A 24639-nucleotide genomic window follows, 5' to 3' on the forward strand; every position below is an offset into this window, starting at 1 on the left:
AAAGGCTGCAACAAACAGCCAGTTCCCAGGAACAAAAGCCCTCTCCCGCCTCCGCAAAGTCCTCAGCATGACGCTGGGGCTTTACAAGCGGACTCAGGCACGGTGGGGGCCCGTCTCAAGAAGTTCAGTGCGCAGTGGGCTCACTCGCAAGTGGACCCCTGGATCCTTCAGGTGGTATCTCAGGGGTACAAATTGGAATTCGAGATGTCTCCCCCTCGCCGTTTTCTAAAGTCTGCTTTACCGACGTATCCCTCAGACAGGGAGGCAGTATTGGAAGCCATTCACAAGCTGTATTCCCAGCAGGTGATAATCAAGGTACCCCTCCTACAACAGGGAAAGGGGTACTATTCCACACTATTTGTGGTACCGAAGCCGGACGGCTCGGTGAGACCAATTTTAAACCTAAAATCCTTGAACACTTGCATACAAAGGTTCAAATTCAAGATGGAGTCACTCAGAGCAGTGATTGCAAACCTGGAAGAAGGGGACTATATGGTGTCTCTGGACATCAAAGATGCTTACCTACATGTCCCAATTTACCCTTCTCACCAAGGGTACCTCAGGTTTGTGGTACAGAACTGTCACTATCAGTTTCAGACGCTGCCGTTTGGATTGTCCACGGCACCCCGGGTCTTTACCAAGGTAATGGCCGAAATGATTATACTCCTTCGAAGGAAGGGAGTTTTAGTTATCCCTTACTTGGACGATCTCCTGATAAGGGCAAGATCCAGGGAACAGTTGGAAGTCGGAGTAGCACTATCTCAGATAGTGCTGCGCCAGCACGGTTGGATTCTCAATATTCCAAAATCGCAGCTGATCCCGACGACACGACTTCTATTCCTAGGGATGATCCTGGACACAGTCCAGAAAAAGGTGTTTCTCCCGGAGGAGAAAGCCAGGGAGTTATCCGAACTAGTCAGAAATCTCCTAAAGCCAGGCCAAGTCTCAGTGCATCAATGCACAAGGGTCCTGGGAAAGATGGTGGCTTCTTACGAAGCAATCCCATTCGGCAGATTCCACGCAAGAACCTTCCAGTGGGATCTGCTAGACAAATGGTCCGGGTCGCATCTTCAGATGCATCAGCGGATAATCTTGTCACCAAGGACAAGGGTGTCTCTCCTGTGGTGGTTGCAGAGTGCTCATCTTCTAGAGGGCCGCAGATTCGGCATTCAGGACTGGGTCCTGGTGACCACGGATGCCAGCCTGAGAGGCTGGGGAGCAGTCACACAGGGAAGAAATTTCCAGGGTTTGTGGTCAAGCCTGGAGACATCACTTCACATAAATATCCTGGAGCTAAGGGCCATCTACAATGCTCTAAGCCTAGCAAAACCTCTGCTTCAAGGTTAGCCGGTGCTGATCCAGTCGGACAACATCACGGCAGTCGCCCACGTAAACAGACAGGGCGGCACAAGAAGCAGGAGGGCAATGACAGAAGTTGCAAGGATTCTTCGCTGGGCGGAAAATCATGTGATAGCACTGTCAGCAGTGTTCATTCCGGGAGTGGACAACTGGGAAGCAGACTTCCTCAGCAGACACTACCTCCACCCGGGGGAGTGGGGACTTCACCCAGAAGTCTTCCACATGATTGTGAACCGTTGGGAAAAACCAAAGGTGGACATGATGGCGTCCCGCCTCAACAAAAAACTAGACAGGTATTGCGCCAGGTCAGGGGACCCTCAGGCAATAGCTGTGGACGCTCTGGTAACACTGTGGGTGTACCAGTCAGTGTATGTGTTCCCTCCTCTGCCTCTCATACCCAAGGTACTGAGAATCATAAGGAGGAGAGGAGTAAGGACTATACTCGTGGCTCCGGATTGGCCAAGAAGGACTTGGTACCCGGAACTTCAAGAGATGCTCACAGAGGACCCGTGGCCTCTACCTCTAAGAAAGGACCTGCTCCAGCAGGGACCCTGTCTGTTCCAAGACTTACCGCGGCTGCGTTTGACGGCATGGCGGTTGAACGCCGGATCCTGAAGGAAAAAGGCATTCCGGATGAAGTCCTCCCTACCCTGATCAAAGCCAGGAAGGATGTAACCGTACAACATTATCACCGTTTTTGGCGTAAATATGTTGCGTGGTGCGAGGCCAGGAAAGCCCCTACAGAGGAATTTCAACTGGGTCGTTTCCTGCATTTCCTGCAAACAGGACTGTCTATGGGCCTAAAATTAGGGTCCATTAAGGTTCAAATTTCGGCCCTGTCGATTTTCTTCCAAAAAGAACTGGCTTCAGTTCCTGAAGTTCAGACGTTTGTCAAGGGGGTACTGCATATACAGCCTCCTTTTGTGCCTCCAGTGGCACCTTGGGATCTCAATGTAGTTTTGGGGTTCCTAAAATCACATTGGTTTGAACCACTCTCCACTGTGGACTTAAAATATCTCACATGGAAAGTGGTAATGCTGTTAGCCCTGGCTTCAGCCAGGCGTGTCTCAGAATTGGCGGCTTTATCCTATAAAAGCCCTTACCTAATTTCTCTAAGGTCCTAAGTGGATGCTGGGGACTCCGTAAGGACCATGGGGAATAGCGGCTCCGCAGGAGACTGGGCACAAAAGTAAAGCTTTAGAACTACCTGGTGTGCACTGGCTCCTCCCCCTATGACCCTCCTCCAAGCCTCAGTTAGATTTTTGTGCCCGAACGAGAAGGGTGCAAACTAGGTGGCTCTCCTGAGCTGCTTAGTGAAAAGTTTAGTTTTAGGTTTTTTATTTTCAGTGAGACCTGCTGGCAACAGGCTCACTGCATCGAGGGACTAAGGGGAGAAGAAGCGAACTCACCTGCGTGCAGAGTGGATTGGGCTTCTTAGGCTACTGGACATTAGCTCCAGAGGGACGATCACAGGCCCAGCCATGGATGGGTCCCAGAGCCGCGCCGCCGGCCCCCTTACAGAGCCAGAAGACAGAAGAGGTCCGGAAAATCGGCGGCAGAAGACGTCCTGTCTTCAACAAGGTAGCGCACAGCACTGCAGCTGTGCGCCATTGCTCTCAGCACACTTCACACTCCGGTCACTGAGGGTGCGGGGCGCTGGGGGGGGGCGCCCTGAGACGCAATAAAAACACCTTGGATGGCAAAAAAATGCATCACATATAGCTCCTGGGCTATATGGATGAATTTAACCCCTGCCAGAATACATAGAAAAACGGGAGATAAGGCCGCCGATAAGGGGGCGGAGCCTATCTCCTCAGCACACTGGCGCCATTTTCCCTCACAGCTCCGTTGGAGGGAAGCTCCCTGGCTCTCCCCTGCAGTCACTACACTACAGAAAGGGTTAAAAAAGAGAGGGTGGGCACTAATTACGCGCAGTATTAAAGATACAGCAGCTATAAGGGGAAAAACACTTATATAAGGTTATCCCTGTATATATATAGCGCTCTGGTGTGTGCTGGCAAACTCTCCCTCTGTCTCCCCAAAGGGCTAGTGGGGTCCTGTCCTCTATCAGAGCATTCCCTGTGTGTGTGCTGTATGTCGGTACGTTTGTGTCAACATGTATGAGGAGAAAAATGATGTGGAGACGGAGCAGATTGCCTGTAATAGTGATCTCACCCCCTAGGGGGTCGACACCTGAGTGGATGAACTGTTGGAAGGAATTACGTAACAGTGTCAGCTCTGTATAAAAGACAGTGGTTGACATGAGACAGCCGGCTACTCAGCTTGTGCCTGTCCAGACGTCTCATAGGCCGTCAGGGGCTCTAAAGCGCCCGTTACCTCAGATGGCAGATATAGACGCCGACACGGATACTGACTCCAGTGTCGACGGTGAAGAGACAAATGTGACTTCCAGTAGGGCCAGACGTTACATGATTGAGGCAATGAAAAATGTTTTACACATTTCTGATAATACGAGTACCACCAAAAAGGGGTATTATGTTCGGTGAGGAAAAACTACCTGTAGTTTTCCTGAATCTGAGAAATTAAATGAGGTGTGTGATGATGCGTGGTTTTCCCCCGATAACAACTGATAATTTCAAAAATGTTATTGGCATTATATCCTTTCCCGCCAGAGGTTAGGGTGCGTTGGGAAACACCCCCTAGGGTGGATAAAGCGCTCACACGCTTGTAAGAACAAGGGCTCTACCCTCTCCTGAGATGGCCGCCCTTAAGGATCCTGCTGATAGAAAGCAGGATGGTATCCTAAAATGTAGTTACACACATACTGGTGTTATACTGCGACCAGCAATCGCCTCAGCCTGGATGTGCAGTGCTGGGTTGGCGTGGTCGGATTCCCTGACTGAAAATATTGATACCCTAGATAGGGACAGTATATTATTGCCTATAGAGCATTTAAAAGATGCATTTCTATATATGCGTGATGCACAGCGGAATATTTGCCGACTGGCATCAAGTCTAAGCGCGTTGTCCATTTCTACCAGTAGAGGGTTAAGGACACGACAGTGGTCAGGTGATGCGGATTCCAAACGGCATTTGGAAGTATTGCCTTATTAAGGGGAGGAGTTATTTGGGGTCGGTCTTTCAGACCTGGTGGCCACGGCAACAGCTGGGAAATCCACGTTTGTACCCCAGGTCGCCTCTCAACATGAGAAGACGCCGTATTATCAGGCGCAGTCTTTTCGTGGGCAAGCGGGCAAAAGGTTCCTCATTTCTGCCCCGTGACAGAGGGAGAGGAAAAAGGCTGCAGAAATCAGCCAGTTCCCAGGAACAGAAACCCTCTCCCGCCTCTGCCAAGCCCTCAGTATGACGCTGGGGCTTTACAAGCAGAATCAGGCACGGTGGGGGCCCGTCTCAATGAATTTCAGCGCGCAGTGGGCTCACTCGCAAGTAGACCCCTGGATCCTTCAGGTGATATCTCAGGGGTACAAATTGGAATTCGAGACGTCTCCCCCTCGCCGTTTCCTAAAGTCGGCTTTACCGATGTCTCCTTCTGACAGGGAGACAGTTTTGGAAGCCATTCACAAGCTGTATTCCCAGCAGGTGATAATCAAGGTACCCCTCCTGCAACAGGGAACGGGGTATTATTCCACACTGTTGTGGTACCGAAGCCGGACGGCTCGGTGAGACCGATTCTAAATCTAAAATCTTTGAACACTTACATACAGAGGTTCAAATTCAAGATTGAGTCACTCAGAGCAGTGATTGCGAACCTGGAAGAAGAGGACTACATGATGTCTCGGGACATCAAGGATGCTTACCTTCATGTCCCAATTTACCCTTCTCACCAAGGGTACCTCAGGTTTATGGTACAGAACTGTCACTATCAGTTTCAGACGCTGCCGTATGGATGGTCCACGGCACCCCGGGTCTTTACCAAGGTAATGGCCGAAATGATGATACTCCTTCGAAGGAAGGGAATTTTAGTTATCCCTTACTTGGACGATTCCCTGATAAGGGTAAGATCCAGGGAACAGTTGGAGGTCGGTGTAGCACTATCTCAGGTAGTGTTGCAGCAGCACGATTGGATTCTCAATATTCCAAAATCGCAGCTGATTCCGACGACTCGTCTTCTGTTCCTAGGGATGATCCTGGACACAGTCCAGAAAAAGGTGTTTCTCCCGGAGGAGAAAGTCAGGGAGTTATCCGAGCTAGTCGGGAACCTCCTATAACCGAGCCAAGTCTCAGTACATCAATGAGATGGTTCTGGGAAAAATGGTGGCTTCCTATGAAGCAATCCCATGCGGCAGATTCCACGCAAGAACTTTCCAGTGGGACCTGCTGGACAAATGGTCTGGGTCGCATCTTCAGATGCATCAGCGGATAACCCTGTCACCAAGCACAAGGGTGTCTCTCCTGTGGTGGTTGCAGAGTGCTCATCTTCTAGAGGGCCGCACATTCAGGACTGGGTCCTGGTGACCACGGATGCCAGCCTGCGAGGCTGGGGAGCAGTCACACAGGGAAGGAATTTCCAGAGCTTATGGTCAAGCCTGGAGACATCACTTCACATAAATATCCTGAAGCTAAGGGCCATTTACAATGCTCTAAGCTCAGCAAGACCTCTGCTTCAAGGTCACCCGGAGTTGATCCATTCGGACAACATCACGGCAGTCACCCACGTAAACAGACAGGGTGACACAAGAAGCAGAAGGGCAATGGCAGAAGCTGCAAGGATTCTTCGCTGGGCGGAAAATCATGTGATAGCACTGTCAGCAGTATTCATTCTGGGAGTGGACAACTGGGAAGCAGACTTCCTCAGCAGACACGACCTCCACCCGGGAGAGTGGGGACTTCACCCAGAAGTCTTCCACATGTTTATAAAACTCGACAAGTATTGCGCCAGGTCAAGGGACCCTCAGGCAATAGCTGTAGACGCTCTGGTAACACAGTGGGTGTACCAGTCAGTGTATGTGTTCCCTCCTCTGCCTCTCATAACCAAGGTACTGAGAATTATAAGATGGAGAGGAGTAAGCACTATATTCGTGGCTCCGGATTGGCCAAGAAGGACTTGGTAACCGGAACTTCAAGAGATGCTCACGGAGGATCCGTGGCCTCTACCTCTAAGAAGGGACCTGCTCCAGCAAGGACCCTGTCTGTTCCAAGACTTACCGCGGCTGTGTTTAACGGCAGGGCGGTTGAACGCCGGATCCTGAAGGAAAAAGGCATTCCGGATGAAGTCATCCCTATCCTGATCAAAGCCAGGAAAGATATAACCGCAAAACATTATCACCGCATTTGGCGAAAATATGTTGCGTGGTGCGAGGCCAGTAAGGCCCAGACGGAGGAATTTTCAACTAGGTCGATTCCTACATTTCCTGCAAACAGGAGTGTCTATGGGCCTGAAATGGGGGTCCATTAAGGTTCAAATTTCGGCCCTGTCAATTTTCTTCCAAAAAGAACTAGCTTCAGTCCCTGAAGTTCAGACGTTTGTGAAAGGGGTACTGTATATACAGCCTCCTTTTGTGCCTCCAGTGGCACCTTGGGATCTAAATGTAGTTTTTGGGTTCCAAAAGTCACATTGGTTTGAACCACTTAAATATGTGGAGTTAAAATATCTCGCATGGAAAGTGGTCATGCTGTTGGCCCTGGCCTGGGCCAGGTGCGTGTCAGAATTGGCGGCTTTATCCTGTAAAAGCCCTCATCTGATTTTCCATTCGGACAGGGCGGAATTGAGGACTTGTCCTCAGTTTCTCCCTAAGGTGGTTTTCAGCGTTTCACCTGAATCAACCTATTGTGGTGCCTGCGGCTACTAGGGACTTGGAGGACTCCAAGTTGCTAGACGTTGTCAGAGCCCTGGAAATATAGGTTTCCAGGACGGCTGGAGTCAGAAAATCTGACTCGTTGTTTATTCTGTATGCACCCAACAAGCTGGGTGCTCCTGCTTCTAAGCAGACGATTGCTCGTTGGATTTGTAGTACAATTCAGCTTGCACATTCTGTGACAGGCCTGCCACAGCCAAAATCTGTAAAAGCCCATTCCACAAGGAAGGTGGGCTCATCTTGGGCTGCTGCCCGAGGGGTCTCGGCTTTACAACGTTGCCGAGCAGCTACTTGGTCAGGAGCAAATACGTTTGTAAAATTCTACAAATTTGATACCCTGGCTGAGGAGGACCTGGAGTTCTCTCATTTGGTGCTGCAGAGTCATCCGCACTCTCCCGCCCGTTTGGGAGCTTTGGTATAATCCCCATGGTCCTTACGGAGTCCCCAGCATCCACTTAGGACGTTAGAGAAAATAAGAATTTACTTACCGATAATTCTATTTCTCGTAGTCCGTAGTGGATGCTGGGCGCCCATCCCAAGTGCGGATTGTCTGCAATACTGGTACATAGTTATTGTTACCAAAAAAATCGGGTTATTGCTGTAGTGAGCCATCTTTTCTAGAGGCTCCTCTGTTATCATGCTGTTAACTGGGTTTAGATCACAAGTTATATGGTGTGATTGGTGTGGCTGGTATGAGTCTTACCCGGGATTCAAAATCCTTCCTTATTGTGTACGCTCGTCCGGGCACAGTATCCTAACTGAGGCTTGGAGGAGGGTCATAGGGGGAGGAGCCAGTGCACACCAGGTAGTTCTAAAGCTTTACTTTTGTGCCCAGTCTCCTGCGGAGCCGCTATTCCCCATGGTCCTTACGGAGTTCCCAGCATCCACTACGGACTACGAGAAATAGAATTATCGGTAAGTAAATTCTTATTTTTCCCGAACCGTGTCTAATGCTGCGCATGCGCACAGCATCACACACGGCTCAAAGCCGTCCTGTGTGACAGACTCTGCCGGTTTCTCCCGGATGGCAAAAAGCCGGACAAAGGCCCTCATTCCGAGTTGTTCGCTCGCAAGGCGATTTTAGCAGAGTTGCTCACGCTAAGCCGCCGCCTACTGGGAGTGAATCTTAGCATCTTAAAATTGCGAACGGTGTATTCGCAATATTGCGATTACACACCTCGTAGCAGTTTCTGAGTAGCTCCAGACTTACTCGGCATCTGCGATCAGTTCAGTGCTTGTCGTTCCTGGTTTGACGTCACAAACACACCCAGCGTTCGCCCAGACACTCCTCCGTTTCTCCGGCCACTCCCGCGTTTTTTCCGGAAACGGTAGCGTTTTTTCCCACACGCCCATAAAACGGCCTGTTTCCGCCCAGTAACACCCATTTCATGTCAATCACATTACGATCGCCAGAACGATGAAAAAGCCGTGAGTAAAATTACTAAGTGCATAGCAGATTTACTTGGCGCAGTCGCAGTGCGGACATTGCGCATGCGCATTAAGCGGAAAATCGCTGCGATGCGAAGATTTTTACCGAGCGAACAACTCGGAATGAGGGCCAAAGTTTGTCCGGCTTTTTGCCATCCGGGAAAAACCGGAGTGTGTGTTACAGCCCTAAAATAACACATCCTAGATCTGAGTGAATGAAATATTCTTATTAAATACTTTGTTCTTTACATAGTTGAATATGCTGACAACAAAATCACACAAAAATTATCAATGGAAATCAAATTTATTAACCCATGGAGGTCTGGATTTGGAGTCACCCTCAAAATTAAAGTGGAAAAACACACTACAGGCTGATCCAACTTTGATGTAATGTCCTTAAAACAAGTCAAAATGAGGCTCAGTAGTGTCTGTGTGGCCTCCACGTGCCTGTATGACCTCCCTACAATGCCTGGGCATGCTCCTGATGAGGTGGCGGATGGTCTCCTGAGGGATCTCCTCCCAGACCTGGACTAAAGCATCTGCCAACTCCTGGACAGTCTGTGGTGGATGGAGCGAGACTTGATGTGCTCAATTGGATTCAGGTCTGGGGAACGGGCGGGCCAGTCCATAGCATCAATGCCTTCATCTTGCAGGAACTGCTGACACACTCCAGCCACATGAGGTCTAGCATTGTCTTGCATTAGGAGGAACCCAGGGCCAACCGCACCAGCATATGGTCTCACAAGGGGTCTGAGGATCTCATCTCGGTACCTAATGGCAGTCAGGCTACCTCTGGCGAGCACATGGAGGGCTGTGCGGCCCCCCAAAGAAATGCCACCCCACACCATTACTGACCCACTGCCAAACCGGTCATGCTGGAGGATGTTGCAGGCAGCAGAACGTTCTCCTTGGCGTCTCCAGACTCTGTCACGTCTGTCACATGTGCTCGGTGAGAACCTGCTTTCATCTGTGAAGAGCACAGGGCGCCAGTGGTGAATTTGCCAATCTTGGTGTTCTCTGGCAAATGCCAAACGTCCTGCACAGTGTTGGGCTGTAAGCACAACCCCCATCTGTGGACGTCGGGCCCTCATACCACCCTCATGGAGTCTGTTTCTGATCATTTGAGTAGACACATGCACATTTGTGGCTTGCTGGAGGTCATTTTGCAGGGCTCTGGCAGTGCTCCTCCTGTTCCTCCTTGCACAAAGGCGGAGGTAGCGGTCCTGCTGCTGGGTTGTTGCCCTCCTACGGCCTCCTCCACGTCTCCTGATGTACTGGCCTGTCTCCTGGTAGCGCCTCCATGCTCTGTACACTACGCTGACAGACACAGCAAACCTTCTTGCCACAGCTCGCATTGATGTGCCATCCTGGATGAGCTGCACTACCGGAGCCACTTGTGTGGGTTGTAGGGAGGTCATACAGGCACGTGGAGGCCACACACACTACTGAGCCTCATTTTGACTTGTTTTAAGGACATTACATCAAAGTTGGATCAGTCTGTAGTGTGTTTTTCCACTTTTATTTTGAGGGTGACTCCAAATCCAGACCTCCATGGGTTAATAAATTTGATTTCCATTGATCATTTTTGTGCGATTTTGTTGTCAGCACATTCAACTATGTAAAGAACAAAGTATTTAATAAGAATATTTCATTCATTCAGATCTAGGATGTGTTATTGTAGTGTTCCCTTTATTTTTTTGAGCAGTGTATATATCCTGCATATACACCTATATATACCCCAGCTGTCCTGTGTATGTGTCCTCACCTGTATATACCATATATATCCTGCATATACACCTATATATACCCCAGCCCTCCTGTGTATGTGTCCTTTACATCACCTATATATACTCATGTACCGTCCCATCTATCATCTATATACACCTATTTCTCTTAAGTCCTGGAGGATGCTGGGGACTCCGTAAGGACCATGGGGTATAGACGGGCTCCGCAGGAGACATGGGCACTATAAAGAACTTTAGATGGGTGTGCACTTGCTCCTCCCTCTATGCCCCTCCTCCAGACCTCAGTTAGATCCTGTGCCCAGAGGAGACTGGGTGCATTACAGGGGAGCTCTCCTGAGTTTCTCTGAAAAAAGAATTTTGTTAGGTTTTTTATTTTCAGGGAGCACTGCTGGCAACAGGCTCCCTGCATCGTGGGACTGAGGAGAGAGAAGCAGACCTACTTAAATGATAGGCTCTGCTTCTTAGGCTACTGGACACCATTAGCTCCAGAGGGTCGGAACGCAGGTCTCACCCTCGCCGTACATCCCGAAGCCGCGCCGCCATCCTCCTCACAGAGCCGGAAGATAGAAGTCGGGTGAGTATAAGAAGAAACTTCAAAGGCGGCAGAAGACTTCAGATCTTCTCTGAGGTAAAGCGCAGCGGTAACGCTGCGCGCCATTGCTCCCACACACAACACACACTGCAGGCACTGATGGGTGCAGGGCGCAGGGGGGGCGCCCTGGGCAGCAATATTAAACCTCTAGGACTGGCTAACAGGCATATATAGGCTGCGGAGGCAGTATATATTATAATCCCCCGCCAGTATTGAAAAATTGAGCGGGACCGAAGCCCGCCACTGAGGGGGCGGAGCTTGATCCCACAGCACTAACCAGCGCCATTTTCTCCACAGCACACTGCAGAGAAGCTGGCTCCCCGGACTCTCCCCTGCTAAACACGGTGACACAGGGCAAAAAATAGGGGGGGGGGGGGGGGGGGGCACTTGTAAGGCGCAGTGAGTGTATATATACATATAATTATATAAAAGCGCTGTTTATCTGGGAATTTAGTTTCCAGTGTCAGTTGGCGCTGGGTGTGTGCTGGCATACTCTCTCTCTGTCTTTCCAAAGGGCCTTATTGGGGAACTGTCTCCATATAAATATATCCCTGTGTGTGTGGGGGTGTCGGTACGCGTGTGTCGGCATGTCTGAAGCGGAAGGCTCATCTAAGTGGAGGAGCATCTAAGTGGAGGCTCATCTAAGGAGGTGGAGCAGATGATTGTGGTGTCTCAGTCGGCAACGCCGACACCTGATTGGTTGGACATGTGGAATGTTTTAAATGCAAATGTGACTTTATAACATAAGAGATTAGACAAAGCAGAATCCAGGGATAATACAGGGAGTCAATCAATGGCTTTGACGGTGTCACAGGGCCCCTCAGGGTCTCAAAAAACGTCCCCTATCCCAAATAGCAGACACTGATACCGACACGGATTCTGACTCCAGTGTCGACTACGATGATGCAAGGTTACACCCAAGGGTGGCCAAAAGTATTCATTATATGATTATTGCAATAAAAGATGTTTTGCATATCACAGATGACCCCTCTGTCCCTGACACGAGGGTCCACATGTTTAAGGAAAAGAAACCTGAGGTTACCTTTCCCCCATCTCATAAGCTGAATGCGTTATTTGAAAAGGCTTGGGAAACTCCAGACAAGAAACTGCAGATTCCCAAAAGAATTCTTATGGCGTATCCTTTCCCTGCACAGGACAGGGTACGGTGGGAATCCTCGCCCAGGGTGGACAAGGCTTTAACGCGCTTATCCAAGAAGGTGGCGCTACCGTCTCCAGACACGGCAGCCCTCAAGGATCCTGCTGATCGCAGACAGGAAACGACTTTAAAATCAATATATACACATACGGGTGCCTTGCTCAGACCGGCAATAGCATCGGCTTGGGTTTGTAGCGCGGTAGCAACTTGGACAGATACCGTATCAGCTGATATTGATACCCTAGATAGGGATACCATTTTATTGACTTTCGGTCACATCAAGGACGCAGTCTTATATATGAGAGACGCTTGGAGAGACGTTGGGATGCTAGGGTCGAGAGCCAACGCCATGGCGATTTCTGCTAGGCGAGCATTGTGGACCCGCCAATGGACGGGTGATGCCGACTCAAAGAGGCATATGGAAGTTTTGCCTTACAAGGGTGAGGTTTTATTTGGGGAAGGTCTCACGGACCTGGTTTCCACAGCTACCGCAGGTAAATCTACTTTTCTGCCTTATGTTCCCCCGCAGCAAAAGAAAACACCACAGTATCAGATGCAGTCCTTTCGGTCGCATAAGTCCAGAAGAGGTCGGGGCTCTTCCTTCCTCGCCAGAGGTAAGGGTAGAGGGAAAAGAATGCCTGCTTCGGCTAGTTCCCAGGAGAAGAAGTCCTCCCCGGCTTCTACTAAATCCACCGCATGACGCTGGGGCTCCACTGAGGGAGTCCGCGCCGGTGGGGGCACGTCTTCGACTCTTCAGCCACGTCTGGGTTCAGTCGGACGTGGATCCTTGGGCGATGGAAATTGTATCCCAAGGCTACAAGCTGGAATTGGAAGACGTGCCTCCTCGCCGATTCTTCAAATCTGTTTTACCAGCTTCTCCCCCTGAGAGGGAGATAGTTTTAGCTGCAATTCAAAAGCTGTGTCAACAGCAAGTGATTATCAAGGTTCCCCAAAATACAACGGGTAAAAGGGTACTATTCAACCCTATTTGTGGTCCCGAAACCGGATGGCTCGGTCAGACCCATTCTAAATTTAAAATCCCTAAACCTGTACTTGAAAAAGTTCAAGATGGAATCGCTCAGGGCTGTTATCTCCAGCCTGGAAGGGGGGGGTTTTATGGTGTCACTGGACATAAAGGATGCATACCTTCACGTCCCCATATATCCTCCTCATCAGGCATACCTGAGATTCGCTGTACAGGACTGTCATTACCAGTTTCAGACGTTGCCGTTTGGGCTTTCCATGGCCCCGAGGGTTTTCACCAAGGTAATGGCGGAAATGATGGTGCTCCTGCGCAGACAAGGAGTCACAATTATCCCGTACTTGGACGATCTCCTGATAAAAGCGAGATCAAAGGAACAGTTGCAGAAAAGCGTGTCGGTCTCCCTGAGAGTGCTGCAGCAGCATGTCTGGATCCTGAATCTACCAAAGTCACAGTTGGTTCCAACGACTCGACTGTCTTTCTTAGGCATGATTCTGGACACAGAACAAAAGAGGGTTTTTCTCCCGATGGAAAAAGCCCAAGAACTCAAGAACATGGTCAGAGACCTGTTAAAACCGAAAAGTGTCAGTCCATCAATGCACTCAAGTACTGGGGAAAATAGTGGCGACCTACGAAGCCATCCCCTTCGGCAGGTTTCATGCAAGGACGTTTCAGTGGGACCTTCTGGGCAAGTGGTCCGGGTCCCATCTTCAAATACATCAGAAAATAACCCTGTCCCCCAGGGCCAGGGTGTCTCTCCTGTGGTGGTTGCAGAGTGCTCACCTTCTAGAGGGTCGCAGGTTCGGCATTCAAGACTGGGTTCTGATGACCACGGACGCGAGCCTCTGAGGATGGAGAGCAGTCACACAAAGAAGAAATTTTCATGGACTATGGTCAAGCCAGGAGGCTTGTCTACACATCAACATACTGGAATTAAGGGCCATATACAAAGGCCTACGACAAGTGGAGAATCTTCTTCGCGACCTACCTGTTCTGATTCAATCGGACAACGTCACAGCCGTGGCTCATGTAAATCGCCAAGGCGGGACAAGGAGCAGAGTGGCAATGGCGGAAGCCACCAGGATTCTACGATGGGCAGAAAATCACGTAAGCGCTCTGTCAGCGGTATTCATTCCGGGAGTGGACAACTGGGAAGCAGACTTCCTCAGCAGACACGATCTCCATCCAGTAGAGTGGGGACTTCATCAAGAAGTTTTTGCAGAGATAACAAGTCTTTGGGGACTTCCTCAAATAGACATGATGGCGTCACGCCTCAACAAGAAGCTTCGGAGGTATTGTGCCAGGTCAAGGGACCCTCAGGCAGTAGCGGTGGATTCCCTGGTGACACCATGGGTGTTTCAGTCCGGTCTATGTGTTCCCTCCTCTTCCTCTCATCTCAAAAATATTGAGAATCATAAGACGAAAAAGAGTGCAGACAATACTCATTGTTCCAGATTGGCCTCGAAGGGCCTGGTATTCAGATCTTCAGGAGATGCTCACAGAAGATCCATGGCCTCCTCCTCTCAGGGAGGACCTGTTGCAGCAGGGGCCCTGTGTGTTCCAGGACTTACCGCGGTTACATTTGACGGCATGGCGGTTGAGCACCGAATCCTAGCTGGGAAAGGTATTCCAGAGGAAGTCATCCCTACTCTGATGAAGGCTAGGAAGGAGGTGACGGCGAAACATTATCACCGTATCTGGAGGAAATATGTATCTTGGTGTGAAGTCAAGAATGCTCCTACGGAAGAGTTTCATCTGGGCCGTTTTCTCCACTTTCTACAGACAGGAGTGGATATAGGCCTAAAGTTAGGCTCCATTAAGGTACAGATTTCGGCCCTATCTATATTCTTCCAGAAGGAATTGGCTTCTCTCCCAGAAGTCCAGACTTTTGTAAAAGGAGTGCTACACATCCAGCCTCCTTTTGTGCCCCCAGTGGCACCATGGGACCTTAACGTGGTGTTACAGTTCCTAAATTCTCACTGGTTTGAACCTCTTCAGACAGTTGAATTAAAATATCTTACTTGGAAGGTGGTCATGTTGTTGTCCTTGGCATCTGCAAGGCGGGTGTCCGAATTGGCGGCTTTGTCTCATAAGAGCCCCTATCTGATTTTCCATGTGGATAGAGCAGAGTTGAGGACTCGTCCTCAATTTTTGCGTAAGGTGGTGTCATCATTTCATATGAACCAACCTATTGTGGTGCCTGTGGCTACGGGAGACTTGGAGGATTCCAAGTCCCTTGATGTAGTCAGGGCCCTAAAAATTTACGTAGCCAGGACGGCTCGGATTAGGAAAACAGAGGCACTGTTTGTCCTGTATGCAGCCAACAAAGTTGGCGCTCCTGCTTCTAAGCAGACTATTGCTCGCTGGATCTGTAACACGATTCAGCAGGCTCATTCTACGGCTGGATTGCCGTTACCAAATTCGGTAAAGGCCCATTCCACTAGGAAGGTGGGCTCTTCTTGGGCGGCTGCCCGAGGCGTCTCGGCTTTGCAGCTTTGCCGAGCGGCGACTTGGTCGGGGTCAAACACTTTTTTGTTAAATTCTACAAGTTTGATACCTTGGCTGAGGAGGACCTCCTGTTTGCTCAATCGGTGCTGCAGAGTCATCCGCACTCTCCCGCCCGGTCTGGAGCTTTGGTATAATCCCCATGGTCCTTACGGAGTCCCCAGCATCCTCTAGGACGTAAGAGAAAATAAGATTTTAAACCTACCGGTAAATCTTTTTCTCCTAGTCCGTAGAGGATGCTGGGCGCCCGTCCCAGTGCGTACGTATTTCTGCATGACTTGTATATAGTTGTTGCTTACATAAGGGTTATGTTACAGTTGGGAGTCTGTTTTGTTCATACTGTTAACTGGTTGCGTATATTCCAGGTTATACGGTGTGGATGGTGTGGGCTGGTATGAATCTTGCCCTTAGATTAACAAAAATCCTTTCCTCGTACTGTCAGTCTCCTCTGGGCACAGTTTCTCTAACTGAGGTCTGGAGGAGGGGCATAGAGGAAGGAGCCAGTGCACACCCATCTAAAGTTCTTTATAGTGCCCATGTCTCCTGCGGAGCCCGTCTATACCCCATGGTCCTTACGGAGTCCCCAGCATCCTCTACGGACTAGGAGATAAAGATTTACCGGTAGGTTTAAAATCTTATTATATACCCTAGCCCTCATGTGTATGTGTCTTGTACATCACTTATATATACTCATGTACCCTCCCATCTATCATCTGTCAGAGGTTCTCAAACTCGGTCCTCGGGAGCCCACACAGTGCATGTTTTGCAGGTCTCCTCACAGAATCGCAAGTGAAATAATTAGCTCCACCTGTGGACCTTTTAAAATGTGTCCGTGAGTAATTAATACACCTGTGCACCTGCTGGGTTACCTGCAAAACATGCACTGTTTGGGCTCCCGAGGACCGAGTTTGAGAACCTCTGATCTATGTACACACATATATACCCCAGCCCTCCTGTGTATGTGTACTGCATATAATATATATATATATATATCTATATCGCAACAGCGGATTTGCACCAATCGGTCAAAGCTTTCGGCCTCCCAGCATGCAACGGGCCCGTCCATGTATCGCCGCCTCCTGGCTCAGGCATAGTTGTTGTTTATTTTTATGCTGCAGGAGCCGGACCATGGTCACAGGGCTGCTGGTTTTTAGCAACCATAAGCTTTTTTTATTTTATTTTTATAGTCTTACTATTCTTCTGAGGGATCTTTCTAAACAGCGTCTTATACGTACCTTAGAAAGAGTCGCTCCAACAACTCCCCGCCGGGTCGCGACAATGCTTACCAACGAGTACAGGGCTGTTTCGGCATGCGTCTGTGTCGGATGTACTAGCAGGTCCAGCAGACGTTACCAGGCTGTGGCCGGAACACTGGGAGAAGGTAAGGCATCGGTTCCGCTTAGAGGGGGAGCATGGACACAGCTGCACTGTTTTGGGAGGAGACTACCAAACAGTCGCTGACGCAGCTGCCACCTAGGGTACACCAGCGCTAGGCCCCCCCAGTTCATGACCAGTTTCCCACCATGAACTGAGTTCCTGCTTCCGTCTGAGACGCTGTGTAACTAAAAGGACCCAATCGCAGCATAGGCTGCTGTGTGACTGGTGCGTCAGTGTTCATTCTGGAGTCTGTTTTCACTGTAGGTTCACAGAGCGGTTGTGTACACTATTAGCGTCTGGATCCACTCAGCGTTCGCTAACGTATTGATCGGTCCTGGAAGCGGGGTGAGTCTCCCTGTATTCCACTCTCCTGAGCCGGGTGATACAGCACTAAGTCTCTATCTACCTTTGAGTACGAATAGTTGGTTAAGCGCCTGATGCATTTAAGTCTGTAAACTATTGCTGCTGTTTTCTTTAGCTGTGCAACTGAATGCGGTTAAAACTCCTATATAAGGTAATGCAGTAATATGTTTTTCCTACATACTTGAAATGTATTTGTAGTTGATTATGTGCTCATATTGCTTATTATACTAATGTATAACCTGTGACTGATTGCTAGTGTGATTGCTGACTTTACTATAATTCGGTCAGTTTTTCTGTGTATTCTGATCCTCAATGCTGGTGCAAAGCAGGGAGGGATCGGATTGTGTGTCACTTTAACAAAATTTAGAGTGATTACAGTCACAAATTGTGTAGTTAACACTGTACAGGTGTGTGATTTATTTATCATGTCTAAGAGCGGCAAGGGTGAGTTAAATACACTTTGCACACAAACACCAACACACATTTCATGTTTGTCTTGCGAAGCTAGGTTAACCTCTCAGGATCTGGTTCAAAATGGATTATGTGCAAATTGTTTTAGCTTTCACCGTAGTCTCTTAAATAATCCGGGGCAAGCACAGGTTCTAGTTGAACCCGCATGGGCTGCTTTTGAACAGACATCCAGCATAGCTGAGCGGATAATGCCAGCTCTTATACCAGGGATAGGTTACCCTTTTAACCCTTACATGCAACATTCCTCCTGGGGTTATCACATCCACCACGGGAATTGGCAGCCTCTCAACAAAAGTAGTCTACACATGTTTCAGATGAGGACTTGTCGGAGGATGAGGACTCATCGCACTTCGGGTCTGCATACAGAGACGAGGAGGAAGGCCTCAGCTCAGTGGACATACCTGAGCTAATTAATGCTATAAAAACCAAACTATCCTTAGAAGAGGCAGCAGAGCATTTGTTAAAAACTAAGGTACCTGTGTGTAAACGTCCCAAAACAGGACTGAGTCCTCGGTCAGATCAGCTGATGGAAATTATGCAAGAAGCTTGGGTTACGTCCAGTAAGAAGTTAGAATTCCAAGGAAATGGAATTCCAATTATCCTCTTCCGGCTGGGGACTGTTTAAAAAAGGGAGGTGGTTCCCAAAGTAGATACGCATATCTTTAGATTGGTGCAAAAATCTACATTACCTCTGCCTTCAACATCAATAAATGATGTCACGGATAAGAGAGTCGATGAGTGAAGTTTCCTTCCACACACTTATTGAAGCCTAGATTTCCAGCTTTTTCTGCACTTTTGGAATCAAGGAAAAGGAAAGGGTGCTGGTAAATAGTCCCAATCCAACAAGTCTGGTAAGACCAAAAAAGTATTGGGCTACCAGAGGACCAGCTTCTAAATCAGAAGATAAACCATCAGCCTGATGGTGCGGGCCTCCATCTTCTTCAGTTTGCACAGAACTGGCAGCAGTCTACCACAGATGCCTGGGTGCAAGAAGCGGTATCTCACGGTGATGCATTTGTATTTGGGTGCCTCGGTTTCATATGGAAACTTTACGTTCCATTATTTTGTCCATGGAGCCGGAGGATTTTATGGTACCCCTGGATATCCAGGATGCTTACCTACATGTTCCTATAGCACTGTCCCATCAGTACTATCTCAGGTTTGCTATCCTCCAGCATCATTTTCAGTTTCAGGCCCTACCATATAGACTGACCACAGCTCCCAGAGTATTCACCAAAATTATGGTGGTGATGGCATCTTATCTCCATTAGCAGGGGATAAAGATTTTTCCATACCTTCACTACTTATTAATCCTGGCACAATCTCAGGAATTGATTGTGTCATCTGCAACAGACAGTAGCTTGTTTACAGAGATACGGTTGGCTCATAAATTGGGCAAAGTCGTCCCTGGTTCAGTCACAACGGATGACTCGCTTGGTGTCTGTGTTGGAATTGGGTATTCAGAGAGTAATTTTATCTCTGAACAAAATATCCAAAAGTCATTTAAGGATTCAGGAGTTGCTACACAGTTAAACGATAACCATTTACGCGGTAATGCATGTGATGGGTTTGATGGTGTAGACCAGTAGTTCTCAAACTCGGTCCTCAGGACACCACACGGTTCACGTTTTCCATGTCACCCAGCAGGTGTACTGTGTATCGCCAACTGTCACATTTTAAAAATGTACAGGTGACCTGGAAAACATGAACCGTGTGGAGTCCTGAGGACCGAGTTTGAGAACCTGTGGTGTAGACATTCGGCTTGATGAAGTATATTCAGTTCCACTCAATACATCTGCAACGTCTGATCTTTTCCAAGTGGAACGACATTAAAAGCGCAGATTATGGTCTTTCCTCTGGAAGTTAGGAGGTCAATAGCCCGGTGGCTACAGACATCCTATCTGGACAAAGGGAGACTTCTTTGGATATCAGATTGGGAAACTCTGACAATGGATGGCCAGCCTTCAGGGCTGGGGAGCAGTGTCAGGAAGGAGTTGTTTCCAGGGGCAGTGGACCAAGGTAGAAAGTTGCTTGCCAATAAATATATTGAAACTTCGGGCCATATTTATGGCATTTATTCAAGCAAAGAACATCGTTCAGGGCAAACCAGTTGCATTAGCGTACCTCAACCATCAGGGAGGAACTCGCAGCCAAAACACAATGAAGAAGGTAAATCACACGTTAAGATGGGCAGAACTTCATTATCCAGCCTTGTCTGCAGTATTAATTCCGGGAGTCCTAAACTGGGAAGCGGATTTTCTCAGTAGACACGCCATTCATGCACAAATAGGCTTTACACCCCAATGTCTTACAAACTCTGGTAGACAATAGGGGTTACCGGAGATAGATCTCATGGTGTCCCGTCAGAACAACGAAGTTTCCACATATGGGTCAAGAACAAAGGATCCCTTAGCGACCTTTTTGGATGACCTGTCAATGAAATGGAACTTTCGTCTGGCTCATGTGTTTCCACCAATCACCCTGTGACTCGGGGTGATGAGAAAGGTAAGACAAGGTAAGGGTGCAGTGATACTAATAGCTCCGGCTTGGTCCAGAAGGCAGTGTTACACAGATCTGCAGAGGCTGTCGATGGATGCTCAATTCCTACTCCCTCAACATCCAGATCTACTGTCTCAGGGTCCTTGTTTTTACAAGCACTTGGATCAGCTGTCTTTGACGGTGTGGCTCTTGAGACTTCCATCCTGAAAGCAAGAGGATCTCACAACAGGTAATTTAAAAAAATGCTCAGAGTAAGGAAGCCTTCCTTAACTCGCTTTATCACCGAATATGGCAAACCTATATTCAGTGGTGCAGTAACTGGAAATTTGACCTTGGGTTTCAAAATTTCAGAGTCTTAGCATCCCTTTAGGTAGGAATGGACTATGGTCTGCGGATGGCTCCTTGAGAGTACAAGTGTCAGCATTGACTGTATGGTTCTAAAAGGAAAATTGCTGACCTACAGGATGTGCGCATTTGTTTCCAGGAAATGCTGCAGATTCACCCTCCTTTTGTTCCTCCTATAGTGCTTTGGGACTTAAGGTTAGTCCTAAAGGCCCTTCAGGTTGCCCCATTTGAACCACTAAAAAGAGTGGCTCTTAAATGGTTGACAGCTAAAGTTCTCTTTCTACTGGCCATGGCATCAGCTAGAAGAGTTTCAGATTTAGGGGCGTTGTTATGTCGTCCTCCATTTCTGACTTTTTTTTATCCAGATAGAGCAGTTCTCAGAACTAAATCTAGGTATCTTCCTAAGGTGGTGTCTAAATTCCACCTTAACGAAGAAATTGTAGTTCCGGCTTTCCAAGGGCTGGACCTTTTTGTGGGAGATGCATCGTTGGACGTAGTCTGTGCCTCAAGGATCTACGTGGATCGTACCAGTGCCATCAGAAAAACAGATTCTCTCTTCGTTCCCTACGGATTTCACAAGAGAGGATGGCCTGCTGATAAGCAGACACTGGCGAGGTGGCTTCGGATGACGATTTCGGAAGCATATTCTTGAGCTGATCTCCATGTTCCAGCTAATGTCTCTGCTCACTCTACACATAAGGTAGGTCCTTCATGGGCAGCACAACGTAGTGCTTCAGCAGAACAGATATGTAAGGCAGCCACATGGTCTTCCAATAACACATTCATTAGACATTATGCCATTGATACCTTTGCCTCTCATGACGCTGAATTCGGGCGAAGGATTCTCCTGTCCAATCAGGAGCATCCGCCACCACTAAATTGCTTTGAAACATCCCAATGTTATCCTGTGAATAACCTGTAGACCCTGCCGGAGAAATATACGTTTTGGTAAGAACTTACCGTTGATAATGGTATTTCTCCTAAGTCCACAGTATCCACAGGGATCCCACCCTGACGCACCTGATTTGAGGATCCTTTCATTCACTAACATCTTCTTCTTGTACGGAAGAATGTGCATGTGTGTTCTTCTCGCCTGATTAGGGCTCCACATGATGCTCCTGCCTTGAGCTATGGAAAAACAATTGATTTCCCCGAGCCAGGAAGCGGGGATATATGGATGGGCCCGTTGCATGCTGGGAGGCCGAAAGCATTGACCGATTGGTGCAAATCCGCTGTTGTGTCATCATATCCCAATGTTATCCTGTGGACTTAAGAGAAATATATATATATATATATATATATATATATATATACACATCCTCCCATCTATATGCACATTTATATACCCCAACCCTCCTGTGTATATGTCCTGCATATACACACATATACAGTATGTACCCCATATATACTCTAGCCATCCTGTGTGTGTGTCCTGTACATCACCTATAGATACATATATACCATCCCATCTATATACACATATATATGCCCCAGACCTCCTGTGTATGTGTCCTGTACATCACCTATAGATACACACAAATATTCACTACCCCTCCTCTGTATATCTCCTATACATCATTTATATATACTTACACATTGATATATATATATATATATATATATATATATATATATATATATATATATATATATACAAACCCCACCATTCCTCTGTATACATCGTATACATCACCTATATACCCTCATCTATCTGTAAATAACCTATACATCACCTATATATACATAAATATTATCCTCCCATCTATTTATATACACACACATCTCCCATCCCTCTTCTGTCTGTATGTACGTATATACAGTACTGTGCAAAAGTTTTAGGCAGGTGTGGAAAAACTACTGCACAGTAAGAATGCTTTCACACATAGGAGTGTTAATATTTTATTTTTATTAATTAACAAAGTGCAAAGTGAATGAACAGAAGAGAAATCTCAATCACATCAATATTTGGTGTGACCATCCTTTGTCTTCAAAGCACCATCAATTCTTCTAGGTACACTTGCACACAGTTTTTGAAGGAACTCGGCAGGGAGGCTGTTCCAAACATCTTGGAGAAGTAACCACAGATCTTCTGTGGATGTAGCTTGCTCAGATCCTTCTGTCCCTTCATGTAATCCCAGACAGACTCGATGATGGTGACAGCAGGGCTCTGTGGGGGCCATATCATCATTTCCCGGACTCCTTGTTCTTCTTTACACTGAAGATAGTTCTTAATGACATTGGCTGTATGTTGGGGGTCGTTGTCCTGCTGTAGAGTAAATATGGAGCCAGTTAGATGCCTGGACTCCCTCCACCCAAGTCACAAAACTGAACAGCTTTCCCCCAGGCAAACCAACAACCAAACTCCACAGGACGGACAGGCACAACAGTCAGCGCAGGCTGGGATGGAGTTGGGTATCTGGTCAGGATTAATGGTGTCTTCAATGATGGGAAATACAGGCAGGTACTGATCCATCATGCAGTGCCATCAGGGAGGCGTCTGATTGGCTCTAAATTTGTTCTGCAGCAGGACAACAACCCCAAACATACAGCCAATGTCATTCAGAACCATCTTCAGCGTAAAGAAGAACGAGGAGTCCTGGAAGTGATGATATGGCCCCACAGAGCCCTGATCTCGCCATCATCGAGTCTGTCTGGGATTACATGAAGAGACAGAAGGATGTGAGCAAGCTACATCCACAGGAGATCTGTGGTTACTTCTCCAAGATGTTTGATACAATCTCCCTGTCGAGTTCCCTCAAAAACTGTGTGCAAGTGTACCTAGAAGAATTGATGCCCTTTTGAAGGTAATGGCGGTCACACCAAATATTGATTTGATTTAGATTTCTCTTCTGTTCATTCACTTTAGATTTTGTTAATTGATAAAAATAAACTAACTTATATTTTTTAAAAACTTTCTTACTTTGCGGCATTTAGCACATATATATATCTCCAACGTCTCGTCACCTGTGTGATCCTGGTGTACGCTTCTCTTCACTTCTCCCCAGATCCGCTTCATCCTGATCCAGAACCGTGCAGGGAAGACGCGCCTGGCGAAGTGGTACATGCAGTTTGACGATGATGAGAAACAGAAGCTGATTGAGGAGGTCCATGCGGTGGTGACGGTCAGAGATGCGAAGCACACCAACTTCGTGGAGGTAACGGCAGAATTAGCGCTGACATATAGCTACAGCCAGCACCTTCATTACACAGGTGTACAGTATTACAGGGGTACCGGAGGACGCAGCCCGCAGATCACGCTACAGTGTAGCAGGGGAACCTGAGGACGCAGCCCGCAGATCACGCTCCAGTGTTACAGGGGGACCGGAGGACACAGCCCACAGATCACGCTACAGTGTTACAGGGGGACCGGAGGACACAGCCCACAGATCACGCTACAGTGTTACAGGGGGACCGGAGGACACAGCCCACAGATCACGCTACAGTGTTACAGGGGATCCTGAGGACGCAGCCCACAGATCACGCTACAGTGTTACAGGGGATCCTGAGGACGCAGCCCACAGATCACGCTACAGTGTTACAGGGGAACCGGAGGACGCAGCCCGCAGATCACGCTACAGTGTTGCAGGGGAACCTGAGGACGCAGCCCGCAGATCACGCTCCAGTGTTACAGGGGAACCTGAGGACGCAGCCCGCAGATCACGCTACAGTGTTACAGGGGAACCTGAGGACGCAGCCCGCAGATCACGCTCCAGTGTTACAGGGGAACCTGAGGACGCAGCCCGCAGATCACGCTCCAGTGTAACAGGGGAACCTGAGGACGCAGCCCGCAGATCACGCTCCAGTGTTACAGGGGAACCTGAGGACGCAGCCCGCAGATCACGCTACATTGTTACAGGGGAACCGGAGTACGCAGCCCGCAGATGATGCTACAGTGTAACAGGGGAACCTGAGGACGCAGCCCGCAGATGATGCTACAGTGTAACAGGGGAACCTGAGGACGCAGCCCGCAGATCACGCTACAGTGTTACAGGGGAACATGAGGACGCAGCCCACAGATCACGCTCCAGTGTTACAGGGGA

The 24639-nt window shown here is 48.4% G+C and overlaps 1 protein-coding gene across 1 annotated transcript in view; it reads left to right on the top strand.

The window, feature by feature from the left end:
* AP2S1 (adaptor related protein complex 2 subunit sigma 1) overlaps positions 1-24639 on the top strand; it is a 46825-nt gene that overhangs the window by 16399 nt on the left and 5787 nt on the right. The window contains exon 2 of the mRNA XM_063938420.1: positions 23605-23754. Coding sequence (XP_063794490.1) covers positions 23605-23754 — 150 coding nt within the window. The remainder of the gene's footprint in view (positions 1-23604; positions 23755-24639) is intronic.

Source organism: Pseudophryne corroboree, chromosome 8 (genome assembly GCF_028390025.1).
Source record: "Pseudophryne corroboree isolate aPseCor3 chromosome 8, aPseCor3.hap2, whole genome shotgun sequence".
NCBI lineage: Eukaryota > Metazoa > Chordata > Amphibia > Anura > Myobatrachidae > Pseudophryne > Pseudophryne corroboree.